The sequence below is a fragment of the Camellia sinensis genome, chromosome 4 (genome assembly GCF_055761805.1).
Source record: "Camellia sinensis isolate YWXY chromosome 4, ASM5576180v1, whole genome shotgun sequence".
NCBI lineage: Eukaryota > Viridiplantae > Streptophyta > Magnoliopsida > Ericales > Theaceae > Camellia > Camellia sinensis.
The window spans coordinates 19,064,008-19,086,848 of NC_138964.1; the positions used below are offsets into that span (position 1 = coordinate 19,064,008).

General features: G+C 39.8%; 1 protein-coding gene across 1 annotated transcript; it reads left to right on the top strand.

The window, feature by feature from the left end:
* Positions 1-19,057: 19,057 nt before the first annotated feature.
* LOC145823615 (uncharacterized) lies at positions 19,058-20,050 on the top strand. Its single transcript, XM_082923102.1, has one exon. It carries the CDS (start codon positions 19,058-19,060, stop codon positions 20,048-20,050), a length of 993 nt encoding a protein of 330 aa, XP_082779228.1.
* Positions 20,051-22,841: the final 2,791 nt, after the last annotated feature.

Sequence of the window (22,841 nt, forward strand, 5' to 3'; positions counted from 1 at the left end):
AAGCTCTGAGAAGGCCCTCCAAGCTGCTGGAAAGGAGTGGTGGTGTGGTGCTATAGGGTGTAGTGCAAATGGAGCAAGGATTTTAGGGTTTGGAGGCTTGGATGAGATAGATATATGGAGGATTGTATGTAATGCTCCAACTGGTTTTCTAACCTGGTCTAAGGAAGAGGAGAGATTCCTTTAAAGAGCCAAGAGACTAAAGCTTCTCTTAGAAGCTTCAAACCAAGAGCAAAGATCCTCCATACACGTGTATGGAGGATCCAGTCTGTGCCCTCCAGCTGGCACAGCTGGCATCCACTCAATCTGTAGAATACTCCGGAAGGTCGTCGGCCAGCAAAAATGGTCGGTCGGCTAAAATAAATGGCCAGTCGGCACAATAAATTGCCGGTCGGATAAATAGATTGCCAACAAATGCTTCCAAGGTCAAAAAGTGGCTGGTGGGTGTCTAGATTGAAGCCCCGGAAGTTAGCTTTCCAATGGCGTAAACCTTGCATTAAATTCGTCCTGTGCAAAAAGTTATGCCCTTTTTAGTGAAGCCGCGCAGATTCGATCCAACCGGGATGATGCCCAACTTCAACTGATCATATCTTCCCACCCGGACCTGGCTTTAAGAGATTCTTGAGTGAAAAATGAAGCCCCGGAAGGGACCTTTCCAACGATGGTGCCCCCATAGCTAAAATCCAAGTATGCAGATTAATAAGCCCGATTCAGCGAGGACTACTCGACTCCCTTCTACCCAGATTCATGCCTGTCTTCTCCTCCAACTTGGTTTCTTCTCTCTTCCCCTCCTTTCTTCAACTTCAAACCCCTAAGCAAGGTGTTTTGAAAGATTTTTCAAAGATTTCATCTCTCTTTCATTCATTTCCACTTCGTCCCTGCTCGGTTTACCGAAAAGCGCAACGTTTGACAAAATACGAGCCTCGGAACAACGCAGAAACTTTATTTCAAAAAAGTTTTGAAAGAGAGGGTTTTAAGGTCTAAAAACCATCCAAAATAGCTTTGGTCCAAAACGGGGTGTGAATTTGAGACTTGTCTCTCTCCTTGCCGAAGAAACTGGATCTTTGCCCTGCACACCTTTTATCACCAAGTAAACCATCAGTAACGCCCAAGTTTTATGGGCTGTCAAAAATGGGGTGTCTACAGTCTCCCATACCACCATTGTGTTGTACTCATCTGGGAGGCCACCAATATGGGTAGGCCGACCAGCTTTTCTTCCTGACCCTTTTGAACCTTGCTAGAAAGCTGGTTTTCCTCTCTCCTGGGCCACAATTTCTGGTCTCTCACCAGACCACTGTGTTGTATTCACCTGGGAGGCCACCTTTCTGGGTAGGCCGACCATCTTTTCTTCTTGACCTTTTTGAACCCTGGTCGGCCGACCAGGGCAAGTGGTCGGCCAACCACCTTGGCTGGTCGGCCAGTATTCTGCTTTTTGGTCTTTTTGAGTGCATTACAGCTGTGCCAGCTAGGAGGCATTTGCCCCATCCTCTGAAATTTGACCCTTTTGTTTGTCTTCTTAAGGAAGATTTGGCCCTTTTTGCTTAGCTTCTAAGGGAAGCTTGACCTTCTGTCAAGCTTCTTGAGGAAACTTGACCCCTTTGGTCTAGCTTCCTCAAGAAGCTTGACCCTTTTAGTTTAGCTTCTTTTAGAAGCTTGCACCCTTTACTTAAGGCTTCTCCAAAAAGCCTTGGCCCTTTGTCTTCTATAAGAGAGGCTCTACTCTCTATTTGCAAAGGTTGAACACTTTTGGCTGGAGCATACATCCACTTCCCTCCATAGCTCTCTTCTTCAAGCTCCAAACCCCATTGTTCTTGCACCCATTACACTACACCTCCTACCACAACACCTCCACCATCCATCCAAGCACCTTGGAACTGATTTGCAGAGGTTGAAGGCTCATTACCTTGGTCTAGAAGTTGCTGAGGGTCGGCTCTACAAGGGTAAGCCTCTATTTTCCTATTTTTTGCATTATTTTGCTTCATATCTTAGCCCTATTTTCAAGCATTTTTGGGTTTCGACATAAACTGAAAAAAGTTTTATTTTGAGCTTATAAACATGTTTGCCTAAGCTTATTTTTCTATTGGGGGTCATCTACCCCCTTCTATGCTCCATTTCCTCATGTTTTGAGCTATGCATTTGAGCATTTGCATTGGCCTTGGTTTGGCCTTTTAGCCACTAAAATCCAGTGGATTTTCAATGACTAACATGTGTCTTTGAGTTCAAAATCATAGAGGGGTGACCCTCTCACCCCTTGTTCTCTTTACTACCTTTGTTGGCCTTCCAAAGGGCCCCTTATTTGCATGTTTTGAAGTCATGTTTCAGGCCCTATTTGGTGAGTTTTAAGGTCTGCATAAGTTCTGTCCAGAGCCCTTTTGGCCATTTTGAATGTCTATTATGCATGTATAGAACAATCCTATTCAAGGCCTTTCAAAGGAGCTTTCACTTGCATGCTTCCTAGACTAATTTCAGGACCTTTTTGGTGGGTTTTAGGACCCTCATAACCTCTTTCTAGAGGTGGTTTTTTCATTTTGTGTGTCCATCATACATGTGTAGAATAACCCCTTGCATGGCCTTCCAAAGGAGCCTATCATTCTTGCATGTATTGACTGAGTTTTAGTGGATTTTTGGGCATATTTTGGCATGACATACTTTTATTTTTGACTGGTTTGGTGAGCTTTCATATGCTTCATATAGTTGTAGTACAACTCATGGTTCACTAGCTTTCTTTGCATGTTTTGTTGACCCTTGATTTTAGCACTTTTTGGCCATGCCTTAAACTGATATTGTGCGTATTTTGGACTACCCTAGCTCTGTTTTTGGGTCTCATGATTGAATGATGTTTGTTTTGCATGCTTGTAGCTCAATACCCATGCTTAACTTTGAGTTTTGAGGTCCATTCCATGCATATACTGAGGTGTGTTCATGTTTTGGGCCCATTATACATCATATTTTAGAGCTTGTTTGAATGTCATATTCTCATGTTTTCTACTCCTTAAGTGTGCTTGAGAGTTATCCATGAATGCCTTGTTTTCGAACCATTGAATGAGCTTCATTTCTTTGCATGTTGAGCCATCCTTTTAGATCATTTTTCCACTGTTTCAGACCTTCCTAGGGTCTGTTTGGGTTTGGTTTTGCCATTTGTGCATTGCTTTGAGTACCTCTAGTGTAACGCACTTCACTAGTTTTGGTACCCGGGTCATCTAGCATGCATTGGGTGACATACTTGCATGTTTCGGAACCATCTTTTATGCCATTTCAGAGTTGTATCATGTGCCATTCTATGCCATATTTCATCATTTGCCGTGCTTAGTTAGAGTTACATGTTGTGCCTTAGGATCGGTCCTTTGCATTCGTGCATATTTGCATGTATCTCAGTTGTCTCAGTTTCATCATATGGCCACTGATTTGAGTGTGGCTGAGGCCTCTCCATTTTGGTATAAGTCCATTGTGCATTGTGTATGCCATGTTACAATGTGTTGTGCACGTTATGTTGTTTTAGGCATTGTGTATGCCATCTCATTTCCTTGCATTACGTATGCTAGGTTATTAGTCGCATTGTGTATGCCATATGGTTCATAGCATTGTGTATGCTAGTAGCATGTTTGCATCTCATCCTTGCATGTTTGCATGATTAGGCCGCATTGCATTAGGATTGCATGCTAGTTGCATTTGTGCATGTCATGCCATCCTTATTTGTTGCATTGTGCTTGGAGTAGGGTTTAGTCTAAACACGGGAAACGAGGGACGTTTCGTACTCCAAGTGATGAAACGTGCCTCGATTCTCGGTCGCTGACACTCTTGACTGTCCATGATAGAGTTGTTGGCTTTACTTCTTTATATGTGCATTCATTCCATTGAGTCGTGTAATTCGACTCCTCGGCCATCATGCATCGAGATGCGTGATTGGTGGCACGAGGATCGAGGTCTACACTCCCTTTAGTTTGTGCAAGGACGAGAGAGTGGTCTTGCACACATATGTTGAAAATACCTTGCTTTCTCTCCATCTTGCCTTTGTTGCAGAAAAACCAGAATCCAAGGGCAGAAAGTGGTCGGCCGACCAGGTTTTCTGGCAGGCCGACCACCTTTTTTGGTTTCCACCACAAAGGGTGGTCGGCAGGTGTTTCCCAAGCCAATATCTAGTCGGCAGCCTTCCCAGGGTGGAGTTTCAGCCTCTTGGAGCATTGTGCAAATTTCTAAAATAATCAGTTGCAAACAAAGGCGAGACGAGGCATCGCAATGGAATTTCCCGACGAGGCGACTCGAGCATGCATGCATCCATCGTCACCCAAAACAGAGCCGAGGCAGTCACATTCATGTAGTTTACATGCTTACTTAGCTAGTTTGTTAATTAGTTAATGTTGTGTAATAATTAGCTGTAGCTGTTATTTATTCGGACCCTTCGAGCGAGGGCACAATTGTAATAAGCGTACGTGTGTGTGATGTATGTCTTCCAACCCCACGTCTTTCTTCCTTTTATTTATCAGCTTATGATGGTTAGATTATGGCATGTTTCAATTAGCATACTTATGCTAGCATGTTTGCATTCATTCATCAGTCTTGCATGCACCGGGCTTGGCGCATCATACTAACTGCATTGTATTTCAATTCCGAGTTGAATACTTGTTAATTGTAAGCATTTCACATGCCATCTTTAGAATAGCCGAGCCTATTGTAGTTGCATTTCTGCATGTGTTGCATTAGGCATTTCAGCATAGTTAGGATCATGCATGGATTTCTAACATAGCTTCTGTTTTGGCTTGGAGTACTCGGTAAGTGTTTATGCTTTAGCATCTTTGCATATGTGTGAGTGACTGCCATGATAGCATGCTTACCATGAGGCTATGTGCTTATGTGATATACCTGTCTGAATGCCTTTTGGTGAAAGTTGGATTATCTGAATTGGAATAATGCATTGACTGTGAGTTTTAAGCCCACTTGAGAGTGGCAAACCATCACGTTTTCTAAGCCCACCCGAGGGTGGCAAAGCCACGTCTTAGCCTACTTGCGGGTAGCACCATCAAACCATTTTCAAAATAAACAAACATGAGATGTGTTGTTCCAATTCAGGCGATCCAGTTTATACTTGTATGCTGTGCGCATCACATAGTAAATCTAGGCTAATAACCGGAATAAGAATGCATAATATTTTCAAAACTCGATATCATGGTTAGCAGAGGTTGATCTTTGATCGGGCGAGCAGGGGTGCTCACGAAATGACCTTCCCCAATCGTACCCAAGTTCCCGAGCCGAGGCAACTTTGGTGATGACGGACACGTGGCCTTCGGCACGAGTCAGGGTTTCTTAAATTCCCCCCAAAAAAAAATATTTAGGTGGCGACTCTGTATCTGGCAAAGCAGTCCATGTTTGGCACTTCTTTCAAAAAATCTATTTTCAAAAACGATTTGCCGGATTTGGACTCTTTGATGATTCATCGGTCTTGCATTGCACTCTGCGAGATTAGATATAGGACCGTGACATTTGAGTCCTGAACTGTAGTAAGCCCATAATGAACAAAACGAGATTCACCCTCTCGGGACGTTCGGGGACGTCTACAGTTTCTGGCGACTCTGCTGGGGAATTAGAAAACTTGACTCGAACTCATGATATCTTGTTTTGACTACACTTATGTGTTTCTTTGCATTGCATTTGCATTGGTGTGCCTAGGACACCGTGTTTGCCGTATGCTATTCCTGAACGATTTGCCAGAGGCTCACTTCGAGAAGCGTGCCATAAGGCTGACCGACTGTGGGCTCTGCCACGACGAGAACACAAATCCCGGTTTTACCGGGGCACCCTTTTTTGACCATTTGACCTAGTGCATATTCGGAATCCATAGTGACCATTCCAAGCTAGGACGGGTTACTTACTCGATCATAGGTTGTTTGAAACCGCTGCGTGCGTAGTGGAACCTTAGCTCCTAACAAAATAGGACAGGGAAACCCTACCCCAACATAGAGGTGTTTTGGTTCTCACTTGCTTGTTATGTGCTTTTAGAGTGCGTCTCTACAGGGATGCATGTATCAGTTTACAAGTTTGGGCATCAGGCCTGCAGACACCAGTTCAGTATTTTGGGAATCAGTTATCTGCGGGTATCAAATTCAATTTTTTTGGGGGCAGCAATTTGGGGATAATGATCAGTGTTTGAGAACAATATTTTCAGCTTATCGACTGTGTATTGTGATGCCCAACTGTATGTTGTGTATTTATTTAAAGCCGTTATGCTGTCCGTTTGTCTGGTTATTTATTTCCTTATTATTGCTTTATTTATCTTTTTGCTAGGTAGTTTAGCACAATTGCTTCAGACCAAGCAGATATTCCCCAAGCACTCTGGACAAGAGGTCGCCGACTCAATCGATCTGAAGACCTGGTCGACGGACAACCAGTTTTCCACTCTCTACCCCCGGTTATCAGACGGAGGCCAAGAAAACGCAGTGTATCTGAGCAGAGGTTGCCAGAGCAGTGGTCTACCCCATCAGTGGACAGTCAAGCTGAGGTCTCAATTATTGCCATAGAGATAGATATACCAGTTAGTCAAATGGATCAGCAAAACACGTCGGGGATGGAGGCAATGATGCGTTAACTCTAAGAAAGTATGAAACTTATGCAGCAGGACGCCGTCCGCCAAGCAAAATTTGCCAAGCAGCAGGCTGCGATCATGGCCCAGCAGGCCGAGCTAATCACCAGGTTACAACAGCAAAACAGAGCATCTGCTTCGCATCAAGCTCCTCCACCACCAAGGGTTCAGACGCTCGAGGAAACACCAAATGTCTAAGAGGGTACGAACATTCCGATAGGGCCGGCTCCGCCCCCAATCTTACCTCAGTTATCCAAGACACCTACCAATCTACCGGACTCTCCCTTCAAGTTCGAGGTCGACCCTACAGCATTGAAATTGAGCAAGCTTGAGAAGTTGTTCAAGAAATCCCAAGGGGTAAAGTCCATCCCAAACATTGACGGGTATATCGACGTGGCTGTGACGCTGCCAGATAGATTCAAAATTCCACAAATCGACCGCTTTGATGGATCTGGGGATCCCATGGTGCATCTCCGGTTGTTTTCAGATGTACTACAGCCGATGGGCACCAGATCGCAGAAGCTTTCATTATTCGGCCGGACCCTGTTGGGTGTGGCCACTATCTGGTACGTAAAATTAGAAGACGATGTTAAGCGGAACTGGGATAAGATGGCCGAGGCTTTCATTGCACAGTATTCCTATAATACGCAAATCGAGATTACAACCCGTGATCTTAAGACAACAAGGCAGGAGCCTAAGGAGAGATTTTCGGAGTTCGTAGCCTGGTGGAGGGCGAAGGCCTCAATGATGACCCTAAGGCCTACTGATAAAGATCAAATCTGGATGATTGTGCGCAATCTCCAACCTAAGCTGATGTAGAAAATGATCGTGCTCCCTTTCCCTACCTTTTCAGATTTGCATGAGATGGGAGTACAGATTGAGGACGCCTTGAAGCAGGGCTTGATTGATAATGACAGAGAGCAACCCAAAAGAACCTTCAACCGCAACAACAATACAGGCACCAGCAATGTCGCAAATGCTAGAGCTTCAAAAGTAAGCATGGTCACCACCATTCCCCCTCCAAGACCCATGGCAGCTACACCTTTCTCCGGCACGTCCGGAAGCAACACACAAACCACCAAATACCAACCTCGAGGCCAGAGAACCTTCACCCTATTATATATGCCCCTGTCCAAGGCTCTGGGGGTATTAATCAGAAAAGGGCACTTAAAGCCCCTGGAGCCGAGGCCATTACCGAATCCACTCCCTCCCTCTCATAACCCAGCAAAATACTACGCATATCACCAACAACATGGTCACGACACTGACCAATGTTTTAGATTGCGTCACGAGATTCAGGATCTCGTTGACAAGCAGGTGATTGTGCCTCCCGAAAAACCCAATGTCACAACAAACCCTCTCCCACCGCACAACCAAGCTCCACCCCCCAAACGTATCAACTTTATCCAGACTGGGGTCGTGTCTTACGATCCTAGCATATATATTACCCTATCTCACCTACCCATGCCGGAAGTGCTCCTTCCTGACTGCACTGACTTGTGCATGTTGGACATCTCCAGAACCCAACCCGAACCAATGGTGGTGACTGTCGAAGACAGAACAGGGGAGATTTCAGGGGAGAATAGGATTGTTGAGTCAAAATCTGAGGAATTTGGGAGTTTTGCTGAGGAGGTATACAGTCCGAGTGACTACATTCTATCAATGAGCCAGGTTGGGCCAAATGCAGAATTGTCAGCAGGGGCAGAGCTTTGTGTGATACAGGGGGATGAGTCTGGTCAGAGGATAGATGACTTGGTAGCTGTGGAAGGGGACTTTGCTAACCTCCAGTTTTTTAATGAACAAGATCCAAAGGGCGTGGTAGTCAACTGGTCAGATTTTGAGGAGTCAGCAGAGGTCACCGGGTGGCTTGATGACCTACCAGATGTTGTCAACGAAACTCAGTTGAAACAGGGCCTGGTAGGGGCGAGGATATCAATTGTGGCCAGAAGGGTCGGAGATCAGAATGCATCGCCGGAGAGCGCCGGTGCTAAGAATTTCGCTCAGGATCTGCGCATTTGGAATACAGGAATTATAAAGCAGCCAGCTGTACTGACGCAGTTGGAGCAAAAAGGAATCGAGGAGTTTGAGAGAATCAGAAAAGCCGAGGCCCCCGTGGGGACTGAAAGTACTATGTGCATGAGGATAGAGAATGCTGCGAGCATATGGACAGAAAGTACTGCAAGTACAGTTGTACCGGAGCCGAACAGGTGTCTGTTGGCTGCCGACAGAATGTGGTGGGAAGACGATGATCTATGTCTTGCCCACACGGATGAAGATTGGGGGAGCAATCAACCAGACGATACCTGGTACATCGGCGAAGTCGATCATATGACTAGAAGCGAGCTGTATTTCCAGCCTCCACATCTAGATCAGCCAGAAGTGTCTGGGAAAGATAAGGAGGCGGAGAAATAGAAAGAGAAGCAACTCGAAGAAGAGGCTGTACTGAAGTAGTTGAAAAAGATACAGGCAGACATCTCCATCTGGGGACTGCTTATGGCATCACGAGTGTATCGACAAGCTGTCTTATCGGCCATGGACAAGGCCAAGCTCTTAATAGACACCACGCCCGAACAGCTGGTGGGCTTAGTTTTTCCGGGAGGGGCTACCCCGATGTCGACTTTCTCCGACAAAGAATTGCCACCAGAGGGTGCGAACCATAATAAGCCACTCTACATTTCTGTGGAGTGCAGAAACAAATGGATACCCGTGGTGCTTGTCGATACAGGGTCTGCCATCAATGTGTGCCCGGCAAGGACTGCATATGCAATTGGTTTGAAGACCGCAGACTTTGTGCTGACAGCCCAGGTGATTCGGGCATATGATAACACAAGCAAAGAAGTAATGGGGACTGTGAAAATTCAGACCAAGGTTAGGCCGGGACAGCATGAGGTAGACTTTCACGTCTTAGAAGTTCCTGCGACCTTCAATCTACTTTTGGGGCGGCCGTGGTTGCACCAAGTAAAGGTAGTCTCGTCCACCTTGCAACAGATGGTGAAATACCCCCATGGAAAGGGAGTAGCCATCGTTTTTTGGAATTCATCGATCCATCCACCGCCGGAGGTGTCTACACCAGTCCTGGAAATTGAGCACGGTATGGAGGATGTGTTCTTATCCGATTTCACTCTGGCTGAGGCCCGGATCGTGCAAAATATTTTGGCTGTTAATGAGGGGGTGTATGTCAGTGCGCAATCAGTATACCTCATGAACAAGCTTCAACACATCCCCGGGATGGGATTGGGAAAGAGCGGCTAGAAGGGCGTTGCAACGTTGGCCGAAGTGCCACACAACCCGCACACCTTTGGCTTGGGTTATCCGCCCACCAAAGAGGATTGGATAAGGAAAGGTAAGGAGATGGCTGGGAGAGCTAGAGCAAAAAAGGCAGGGAAGCCATATGAGTTAATGCACCGACCCATCCAGAGTACCTTAAACGGACGCTTTGTCCGGGAGGGGGAGGACTTTCCATTTTGTGGCTTCCTGGAACCATGGTTGAACGCGGAGAAGAAGCGCGTGCCAAGGTTTGAGATCTTCTTCGAGCTGCAGTTATCCGGGGATGACATTGCTGAAGAGCAGACGGACCCATTAGCTAAAGCTAAGCAGAGCAAGAAAGTGGAGTTTGAGGACGCCGAAAGTGAGATGGGGGTAGCGCTGGCATGTCTACTTTCAGATCCTCCGATCGAACAGAAGTGCTTGGGGGATAACTTCTCAGTATGCGTGATCAGGAATGAAATGGCTGCAGGCCTACCTAAACTTCCTCTCTAAAAATAGGACCTGTAACAACAGATGAAATGTAATTAGCATGTATAGGTTGGAAGTTAGAACCGAAAATGCTTTAAACTTAATCGAAAAAGGGTGTTAAGGGGGTGAAAATACGAATCAGCTCCTGAACTACTGTACGGATGACACAACCAGCTTTCCCATGGGAAATAGGACCTATGACAATAGATGGGATGTAACTAGCACGTGTAGGTTGGGAGTTAGAGCCAAAAATGCTTTAAACTTAACTGAAAAATGGCGTTAAGGGGGCGCAAATGCGAATAGGCCCCCGAACCACCGTACGGATGTCACAACTAGCTTCCCCATAGCAAGTAGGACATGTGACAATAGACAGGATGTCATCAGCACGTGTAGGTTGGGAGTTAGAGCCGAAAACGCCTTAAACTTAACCGAAAAAGGGCGCATAGGGGCAAAAATGCGAAACAGTCCCCGAACCACCATACGGATGTTGCAACCAGCTTCCCTATGAAAAATAGGACCTATGAAAACAGACAGAATGTAATTAGCGGGTGTAGGATGGGAGTTAGAGCCAAAAATGCCTTAAACATAACCGAAAAAAGGCGTTAAGGTGGTGAAAACGCGAATCGACCCCCGAATCACGGTACGGATGTCACAACTAGCTTCTCCATGGGAAGTAGAACCTTTGAAAACAGACAGGAAGTAATTAGCATGTGTAGGTTGGGAGTTAGAGCCGAAAACACCTTAAACTTAACCGAAAAAGGGCACAAAGAGGGCAAAAATGCGAATCGACCCCCGAACCACCGTACGGATGTCACAACCAGCTTCCTCACGAAAAATAGGACTTGTGACAATAGACAAAATGTAATTATCACGTATAGGTTGGCAGTTAGAGCCGAAAACGCCATAAAGTTAACCGAAAAAGGGAAATAAGAGGGCAAAAATGCGAAAAAGCCCCTGAACCACCGTACGGATGTCACAACCAACTTTCCCATGAAAAATAAGATCTATGACAACAAACAGAATGTAATTAGCACATGTTGGTTGGGAGTTAGAGCTGAAAATATCTTAAATTTATTCGAAAAATGGAGAGTTTGACATCCAATAAATCTTCAACATTTTAATTGTAATTGATGTCATTTTTTCATCATGAGGTAGAAAATTGTTAAACCAATATGAAATTACGAATGTTAGGATAAAGTTCTATTACAATTACAAGGGGTGTGACATTATGCTCAAATGCTATATATGGAACTAATTGATGTATTTTTTTATTTTTATTTTTTTGTAGATGGCTTTTGGCATGGAGTTGTGAATATTCCATTTTTGTGGACGGATGACAATTTATACTTTTGTAAACTCCTACATTTTTGTCGTCCTTTGCTTTTTGTGTAGGTTTGTATTAATTGTACAGAATACTTTTGGCGGGGTACATAATATTTTTGCCTTCGAACAGATAATTGATGTCGTGATCTATTGATTATCTTTTGTCGTAGTACATGTTACCATGGTATTTTGTACCATGCCAAATGGTCATTTGGCATAGTAGTAAATATATTTTTTTATACGGACGATGAAATTTCCCTATGATCATTTATGTTATGTATGGAATTATTATTTTAAATTGAAATTAATGTATTTGATTTGTATGAAATTATTGACATTTGAAGGTATTAATTTTTAGATGGTTAGAAGTTAAATGAATATAGATTGTTCAATGGGTGATAATATATATATATATATATATATAAACCAATTTGTATACATCGTACAGGTTGCATAGAATATATACAGGTTGTGGGTGTGGACAAATTTAAAAAATTAAAAAATTAAAAAAAAAACATAAAATGATGTTTTGCTGACTAAAAAAATTAGTAGCCAAAAATAAAGTCAATATTTTTGCCAACTAAATAGTAGTAGCTAAAAAAAAGAATTAAATGAAAACAAATCTTTTGGCGACTAAATATTTAGTAGCCATAACAAATAAGACTTTAGGCGACTAATAATTTAGTAGCCAAAAAAAAAAAGGAAAAACACTTTTAGTGACCAAATTATTAGTAGCCAAAATAGAAAATATCGGACCTTAGGCAACGAAAGTAATAGTAGCTAAGCAATTTAAGCTTTGGTGACATAAATATTAGTTGCTGAAAAGTGCTTTAGACAACTAAAATATTAGTGGCCAAACAGAAAATGTTAGACCTTAGGCGACTAAAGTTTTAGTAGCTAAACAGTTTAGGTTTTGGTGATCAAAAATATTAGTCGCAGAAAATGTCATGTTAAATTTAGTTGAAACACTTTTGGCAACTAAATTATTAGTCGCCAATTGTGTGCTTTTAGCGACTAAAATCTTTTTAGTCGCCAATTACTTTCCCCGACTATCTTTCAACGACAAAGGTGGCGACCAAAAATATTAGTCAGCGAAAGGTTTTGGCGACCAAAAGTGGACCTTTAGCAACTAAAAAGTTAGTCGCCAAATCTGTCTTTTGTTGTAGTGCCAACACCATTTGCCTCATAACTAACATCACATATATCATAACCATTAATTACATATCTCATAACCATTACTCATATATAGGAGTGTAAATTTGGCCCACAGGCTCACGTCACACCCAAAGTTTAGAAATTTCTCTCTCTCTCTCTCTCTCTCTCTCTCTCTCTCTCTTGTTTGGGCTAAAGAAATGGTCTAGGGATTTGTCAAAAACAATTAATGAGGGAATTTCAATTTTGACAAAATTTGGATGTTTGCTCCAAATTTTTGGAGAACATGGGGCCGAAATTATGTAATAATCATTATAAAAAACAAAATTAAAACATTTATGAATAGAGCCTTATAATGAAATAAATTATTAATTTATAATTTTGTCAATTTATACTTAAATTTTTTTTATTTTTTTTAATATAAATCCTTCATTTATTTTTATTAAGTAAAATTAATAAAAAAAAGACTATTTTACTCATCAACTACAAAATGTATAATCACACCATTAATTGGCGTAATAAAAATATTTAAAATTTTAAAAACCACAAATATCATAATCAAGCCACAAAGTTTTGTAATATAAAACACAAAATACATAACGCCATCACTAATTGGTGTAACAAAATTGTTTAAAATTATAGAAAATCACAAATGTCGTAACTAATTCCCAAAATTTCATAACATTAACCAAAAATTATATAACTATCCACTAATTGGTGTAACAAAAACATTTAAAAATTTTAAAAACCACAAATGTCATAACCAACTCACAAAATTTAATAGTATCAACTACAAAATGCGCAACTGCACCACTAATTGCCATAATAAAAATAATCAAATTTTTACAAATCACAAATGTCATAACCAACCTAAAAAATTTCATAATATCAATCACAAAATGCGTAATAACACAACCAATTGATGTAGCAAAAATATCCAAATTTTTTATAAACCACAAATATTTTAGTCAAGCAACAAATTTCATAACAGTTATCATAAAATGACTAAACAAATCATTAAAAATCTTAGAATCACCAATCAGGATCTCTCATAATACAGAGAAAACAAAATCTAATTACAATCATTAAATAATTTAATCAACGACTTAAAGCCATGGAACAGAAAATAAGAGTTAGAGAAAATTAGCTAGTAGAGCGAGAGGAAAAGGAATATGAGAAAGAGAGACTGAACGGGCTTATCGCCTGTGAAGATGACGTCAAAGGTGTTGTCGTTTTGATAAGGAACATCGAAGATATCTACAATGACAGTAAAGAATAAGAGAGATGCTTGAGGGATGAAGAGGACTGAGATAGCATAACAGAAAAACAAAATGCGTAATATTCATTTTTCAACAGTTCTATAACATATGTACAAATTGATGATAACAAAACCTTTCAAATCATAACTACGGCCAAAGGTTTGTGTATATATGTCATATTAATGTGAAAGAGCTAGAGTTTTGAGATAGATGCATTTACTAGATAGAGAAATATCACCAAAATGAATAGTGTTGAAATAGACAAAGAGAGTAGTGACGAGTTCAAGGATCTATTGCAGAGACACATGAGAAGAGAGAGGAAGAATCCAGTGAGGAAGAACTATTAACAACGGTCATTCGATAATTTGTGCAAGATAGAGAAGTCTGAGTAAGAAATAGAGAGAGCTCAGGCACAACTAGGACAAAGTAAGGGGAAAAAAATATAGAGAAAAAAACAAAGAAAAGTTGGGAAAAAAATTTAGGAGAAAATTTATTTAGTAGAACAAAATAAAATCACGTCATAGATAATTTTTTTCAACATATTTTTTTATGAAAATTTAGTTAAATTATATATACATATATATATATGTTTATGTGTATATAGATATTTTAAAAATTATATCGTTTGTATATTACTATTTCTATTATATTTAATGAAGATACTATGACTAAAAATAAATCAAAAGTAGAGATAGGTGATCAATTGCAACTGTCACTTAGGGATGGCACTTTAAAATTAATTGAAAGAGTTGAGAGTTCAGAGATGATGGGAGTTTGAGAGACAGATTTGTTTGTGAGAAATAAAATGAGAGAGGGGTAGTATTTATAGGACTTGGGCGGAAGCGGGTTAATTTATATATATATATATATGAATTATAAAAAAAAATGGTTGTTGGTGGAATTAATGATTATATGATTGTTTCATTTTTATTTTTTTTTAATTTTTGACTGTTGCACTAATAGAAGGTAGGGAGCTGTTGGGGTTGGGGTTGGGTCGGGCCAGATGGGAAAAAAAATTTTGGGTCAAGCCACGAGATGGGTCACAATTCATAACACACCAAAGTTGGGCTGGGCTCTAGAACACATAACTAGGGTCTTAGATTGGGCTTAGGCTCAGGCTCAAGCTCAGGCCTGATTGGGCCTACTCAGGGTGCGACTAGACTTGGGGTGTGCCACGAGCTCATAGGCCAAATTTACATCCCTATATGTGGATAGTGGTTATGATATATGTGATGTTGGTTATGAGGCAAATGGTGTTAGTTATGAGATGTGGTTATGACATAAGTGGGCAAAGGTTATAAGATATATGATTAGTGATTATTAAATATGTGATTTTGGTTATGAGCAGAGTGTTGTAGTTATAAGTCAAAGGGTGTTTGGTTATGAGATATGTGATTAGTGGTTATGAGATATGTAATGTTGGTTATGATCAAAGTGGTGTGGTTATGAGATATGTGATTAGTAGTTATGATATATGTGATGTTGGTTATGAGATATGTGGGTAATGATTATGAGATATTTGATTACTGATTATAAAATATGTGATTTTGGTTATGAACAAAGTGGTGTCAAAGGATGTTTGGTTATGCTATATGTGTTAGTAGTTATGAGATATGAGATATTGGTTATGATCAAAGTGGTGTGGTTATGAGCAAAAGGATTGTTAGTTATGAGATATGCAACTAGTGGTTATGAGATATGTGATGTAGGTTATGACTAAAAGGGTGGTTATGAGATGTGGTTATGATTCATGTGGGTAATAGTTATGAGATATGTGATATTGATTATGATCAAAGTAGTGTGGTTATGAGCAAAAGGGTTTTAGTTATGAGATATGTGATGTTGGTTATGAAAAAAAAAAGGTGTTGGGTATGAGATATGTGACTATTGGTTCTAAAATATGTGATGTTGGCTATGACTCAAAGGGCTTGGTTATGAGATGTGGTTATGAGCTATGTGATTATGGTTATGAAATATGTGATATTAGTTATAAACAAAATGGTGTTGGTTATTGGATATGGTTATGACTAAGTTATGATCAATTTCATTATAGTTATGAAGAAATATGATTTTGGCTCATAATTATAAAAGTGGCCTGTTTAGCAGGTCACTTTTAATGATGTGGTTCAATCTTAGCCTGATTTTTTATGTACCATACATTTTTTAATAAAATATACTATAGACTTTCCCATCAAGTCTATATATTGTTTTGACCCTTGTACAAATAGATACGTTTAAGGAAGGATTTATAAAAGCCCACTTTCTAGACTATTTAGAACAGTGATGTGTAAAAGAAATAATTGACTGATCATGTTTGGAAAAGACATGAGAGAGAGAGAGAGAGAGAGAGAGAGAGAGAGAGAGATACCTTAAATATTTCAATAGAGTGCAACATGATTGGGTTTGAAAAATAAGTCTAACTTTTAGGTTAGAATATTACTCTTTCAAATAACTATTTTTATCAAATTATTTGTGAATTCATCAATATAAAGCTCTTAATCTAATTTTTACACATAAATTTAAAATACTACATTGAATTAAGACCATGCTCTTTTAATTATGGCTGCCAAATTAATTCGTGTCACATCTTTAAATCCAAAGGGTACTTTAATGTAAACGAAGTCTATTCAAATTCAAGTCGTGAACTCTTTTTTGAGATCAGCTTATTATATAAATAAGCTAAGCTTAAAATATATTTTTTAATTTGTTTTCTATGTTCAACTTCAATTTGACTCGATAAAATTATATGCTTAAAAAAAATGAACAAATAAACTTAAACTCGACTCAATTAAAACTCTTTTGAAATTGAATGGGATGACAAAAATATAAGCCTAAATACATTTTCAAAATTGATCACTTAGCTTTTCTAATCAAGTTTAATCGAACTTTAACTTAACCCAAAGCCATAGGCATGCTTGTGATTTTTCAAATTTAACTAAACTCTAACCTTGTACAACTAGGGTTTTTAATTTGACCAATACATATTAGGATTTTAAACTTTAGACACTATTATTCGTTAATATATATATCAGTTTGACCATATCATGTGTATATGTTTGTGGTAGGAGGTAAAATATCCTCATGCTTTCCCTTGGAGCTAACGTCAGTTGGATAGTTAATCTTTCCCTGCAGAATACAAGGATATCAGAGTCCAGCAGTGTCGTGTCGCCAGGTGAGCACTATGACAATCAGGTTAGTTTTGTAGAAGAGGAATGAGGATTGGTGTTTGTGTGAGTTGATATTGCATACCTTTGCCTTTTGGTCTTCCCCTTTATTTATAGAATTTTGCTTGATTTTTCGCAATCATTATTATCCTACTATTGGTGATGTCATTTGCACCTGATTTTGGATGGGACTGCCTTCTCTACCACTTGTTCTTCTAGAACACTCTTTACCCTTATTTGGGAGGCTTCGCTTCTCAACACCAAATCCTTTTCTAAGGCGTAATGCCGAGGGCCGATATCTCTATCAGCCCTTATTGTTGGAAAAATAGTTTTGAAAAATTTTATTTTTTGTTAATTTTGAGCATTAATTAGGGTGGGATCCATATTTTATTTTTAATATTTTTTATTGGGTTCATGTTTAATATCACGTAGTGAATAAAATCGTATATTTGGTTGCTTAAAACTATTTCCGGATAAACGAGAATTCAACGCGCATTTTTGGATTCGTGGAAATGGATTTAGGTGGGTTTCCTACACATTTGTGAAATGTGCTTGTCCCACATTAGAAAGTCTTAAGGTTTTCAGTGAGTTTATAGACCTTAGCTTGGGATATTTAGGATGGGTCCCAAGGAGTACCCAAGTTTGTGGAAGGGTGAGGTTATGAGTGAAGTGGGTTAGACCCATTGAACCCAAAACAAATACCACATGCGCACGCCGCCGCTACCTCTATCCGTCCGAACGGGCTGGGCCTAGATGCGTGGTGCTAGGTTGGGCTTGTCCAGCTCAATACTTATCTTTTTGGGCCAAAAATAATTTTTATTTTTTTAATTTCAGTTTCAAATTTAAAATAAATTTGGTTCAGTTTTTTCCTCACCCAAACAGGTCCAAATAGGTTCATACATGTTGGTTTCCATCCAAATAGTTTTTTACTTGTTGAAGTTCAAACCGTACCTGTTGAATTCAAACTAAATCTGTCCAAACCGTACCTGTTGAATTCAAACTAAATATGTCCAAACAGATTCAAACCTGTCCAGGTACCTGTTCAATCTGTCCAAACAGGTTTTTACCTGTTCGAAATAGTCATCATTTCTACTATAAAAAGCCTTCAATTCCAGCATTCTTGTATTCAATTTTTTCCTAACAATTTTGCCCTTCTTCTCTATGTTTCTCTACATCTGTTCTGCATTTAATTTTAGAAAGGCAGAGATAAAGAGTTACAACATAACTTGGTTCGCCAGACTTGATTTTGTAGTGCTGCAATTCAAGTGTTTGTCATTTCATACTAGGAAGTAAACGCCGTTAAAACTCGAAATACCGGAACGAGGGCGAAATCTACTTTAAAGAGATTGTTTCCAACACAAGCCTCGACTTCAATTTCTGTAAGCATTTAATTTAGAATTTAATTTATATAATTATTTTCTGAATTATTTTATTTTATTGTTTATTTAATTTACACACACACACACACACCACTGTGAGTATAACAATCTTAAAGTAGATTTCCATTTTATTTATTTATGTGTTAGACAGACGAATACTTTGTTTCGAGAAATTAAATAGCCGTCATATACTGTTTAATTTCTTAAATAGTAGTAATATACTGTTTAATGATTTCTTTGATAACATAGTAGTAATATACTATTTATCATTGCAATTTTGTTGCAAAATATTATTCTGTATGTTTTGTGTGTAAATTCTTTTCTGTATAAATTTGTGATTGGTACATTTTTATTTCGTCAGAAATATGACAACTAACAATACTAAGACTGTTATTACTCCGACCCCCACACCTGTTGTGCCAGTGATGACTCCGGCAATACCAGTAAATCATAAGAAAAAGCCAGAAAAATTCAATGGAAATGATTTTAAAAGATGGCAACAAAAAAAATGATGTTTTACTTACCACATTGAATTTGGCTCACTTCACCCATGAAAAAGCTCCAGCACTGAACGAAGGAGAAACTAGCCGGCAAGTGGTTGCCGCAGTCGATGCATGGAAATATAGTGATTTTTTGTGTCGGAATTATATCCTTAATGGGTTGGACAATACACTGTACAATGTCTATAGTGTTAAAAGCACTGCTGAAGAACTGTGGGAATCTCTGGATCATAAGTATAAGACAGAGGTTGTCGGTACAAAGAAATTTATTGTCGGCTATTTTCTGGATTTTAAAATGATGGATTCTAAAACGGTTATTAGTCATGTTCAAGATCTCCAATTAATTCTCCATGACATACATGCGGAAAGGATGGTTCTTAGTGAATCTTTGCAAGTAGAGGCAATCATTGAAAATTTGCCACCATCTTGGAAAGAATTTAAGAATTATCTAAAGCATAAGCGCAAGGAGATGAAATTGGAAGAACTGATAGTGCAGCTCCAAATTGAGGAGGACAACCGTGGTTCCGACAAGAAGTCAGGAAACAATGTCATGCAGGCTAAGGCAAATGTTGTGGAACATGGACAAGGGTCAAAGTTCAACAACAAAAAACGGAAGCATGATGGCAATGATCCCAACCAAGGATCCACCAGTAAAGGGATTAACAATGGGATCAACAAAAGGTTCAAAGGCAAGGATTTTGTGTGCAGCAAAGATGGGCATCGCGCTGAGGATTATCACGTTCACAAAGACGGAGGGAGTTCAAGCAAAAAGCCAGCACAAGCCAATATAGCCGAGGATTTTTATCTTTCTGGTGGAGTGGCAGACATCAATCTTGCTACAGTAGTCTGTGAAGCAAATTTGGTGGGCAATCCCAAGGAGTGGTGGGTGGCTACTGGAGCAACCCTCCATATCTGTGCAAGTAAGAAGATGTTCACAACCTACAAAATGGTGAAAAGTGGGGAATAACTTTTTATGAGAAACTCCTCCACTTCAACTGTGGAAGGACAAGGAAAGACCGTGTTGAAAATGACCTCGGAGAAAGAACTCACTCTTAACAATTTACTCCATGTGCCAAAAATTCGTAAAAATTTGATTTCTGGGTCATTGTTGATTAAGAATGGGTTTAAATTAGTTTTTGAATCTGACAATGTTGTACTTTCCAAGAGCGGAATGTATGTGGGGCGAGGTTATATGAGTGATGGGCTTTTTAAGCTCAATATAAATACTGTTATACCTAATTTGGCTATTAATAATAATAACACATCTTCTGTTTATATTCCTAAGTCTTCTTTTTTGTGGCATGGTAGATTAGGACATGTTAATTTTAATTCTTTGCGTAGACTTGTTGCTTTAGAATGTTTACCAAACTTAGAGTTTGATCCTAATCATAAATGTGAGATTTGTGTTGAGACAAAACACTAAGGCATCATCTAATAAAGTATAAATAAGTATTGAACCTCTAAATTTAATTCACACAGATATCTGTGATTTAAAGTTTGTTCAACCTAGAGGAGGTTAAAATATTTTATTACTTTTATTGATGATTACACTCGATATTGCTATGTTTACTTATTGAGAAGTAACGATAAAGCCTTAGAAGCTTTTAAGCAATATAAACTTGAGGTTGAAAATCAACTTGGCAAAACTATTAAGATAATGAAGAGTGACAGAGGTGGGGAGTATGATGCACCATTTGAGGAATTTTGTTCTGAATATGGTATTATTCACCTAACCACTGCACCCTATTCTTCTCAGTCAAATGGAGTTGCTGAGAGAAAGAATCAAACTCTTAAAGAGATGATGAATGCAGTGTTGATTAGTTTAGGGTTACCTCAGAACTTATGGGAGGAGGCGATTTTGTCTAGTAACTTTATCGTTAACAGGGTATCCCACAAGAAACTTAATCAAACACCTTATGATTTATGGAAAGGGCGACGACCTACCTACAATTACCTCAAAGTGTTGGGGTGTTTGGCCAAGGTGGTAGTCTCTAGTCCCAAAACGACTAAGATAGGACCTAAAACCGTTGATTGTGTGGTCATTGGTTATAAAAATAATAGTAGTGCATATAAGTTTTTAGTTATAGATCTGAAAATCGTGATATGCATGTGTAGCAGCGCCCGCGGAGGGGGCCTCGTGCTACAGTTCGGACTCGATTTGTGTCACGGTTCTTAATCTGAACCAAAGAATCCAAATCTGGCAAATCGTTTTGAGAAACAGATTTTTGAAAAAGTAGTGCCAAACATGGACTGCTTTGCCAGATACAGAGTCGCCACCTAAATATTTTTAAATGGGAGAATTTAGGAAACCCTGACTCGGTGCCGAAGGCCACGTGTCCGTCATCACCGGAGTTGTCTCGGCTCGGGAGCTTGGGTACGATCGGGGAAGGTCAGCTATGAGCACCCCCTTTCGCCCGGTCCGAAGACCGGCCTCTACTAACCGTGATATCCGTTTTTGAAAACTTTACGTGTTCTTATTCCATTTATTAGCCTAGAATTACTATGTTATGCGCACAGCAAACAAGTATAGACTAGATTGCCTAATTTGGAAATAAACATTGCATATCCGTTTGGTTTGAAAATGCTTTGGAATTTGCTACTCGCAAGTAGGCTAAAATACGGATTTCAACGAGTTTTTCCAACTCAAACAATCCAGCCTTCACCCACAGGCATTCAAAACAGTTTAACACATAAGCATCTAGCCATATGTTAAGCATGCTGTCATGGTAACATTCACACTCATGCGATATGCTAAAGCGGAAATACTTACATAGTACTCCGTGCCAAAACAAAGAACTTGTTAGCAAACATGCATGATCCAAGTCCATGTGAAGTGCCTAATGCATCGCATACAAAATGTCGCTAAGATAGGCTCGGCTAATCCTAGACATGTCATGTGAAAATGCACAATTAACACATATTCAGTTCGGAATTGAAGTACTGATGCAGTTAGCGTGATGTACCGAGCCTAATGCATGTAATACAAATGCATGGATGCACACATGCATAGCATAAGGTATGCTAAATTAAACGTGCCCTAATACTAACCATTAAAGCGGGTAAGTAAAAGGGAAGAAAGAAGTGAGGTTGGAAGACATACACACCACCCACACACACTTATTACAGATTTGCCCTCGCTCGGGGGGACCGAATAAATATTACAAATTAATTAACTACGCAAGCTAATTAAATATTATAAATTAATTAATTAACAAATTAACTAATTTAGGAAAACAGTAAAACGTCTCGAGAAGCGCGCCGCCATGCGCAAGCTGCCTCTGTTTTCCTCCCTTTCCTCCTCTGGAGGTTGTCAAAACCTCAGGACTACATCCTTAGACAGAGGGGATCATCACCGGCTAGATGAAATTTCCACCGGCAGTGTTGTATGGCCATCGGCACAAAGTTGAAGTTGTCGGCAGAGAAAATAGTGCCGGTCGGCACATTACACTGCCGGTCGGCAGAGTATTCCTGCAGAACCTGCAACTCACAGCAACAGAGGGCAAAACAAGGCATGGCAGCATATTTCAAGGCATGTATGCACCAACCATGTCTCTTATCATTGTAATGACTCAAAGGGACATGTGCCTCGGTTCTTGGACCACCAATCACGCATTTCCATGCATGATGGCCCAAAGAACCAAGTATGCAACTTTGGTTTCAAATGCAATGCAAACCAATCAAACAAAACTCCCAATCCCTATCACCCAAGTCAAGGGACAAGGCATGCATGCAAGATGCAATGCAACCTAGGCATACAA

Coding starts and splice junctions, on each gene's coding strand:
- LOC145823615 (XM_082923102.1), top strand. CDS start 19,058: ATGGAAATGATTTTAAAAGATGGCAACAAAAAAAATGATGTTTTACTT.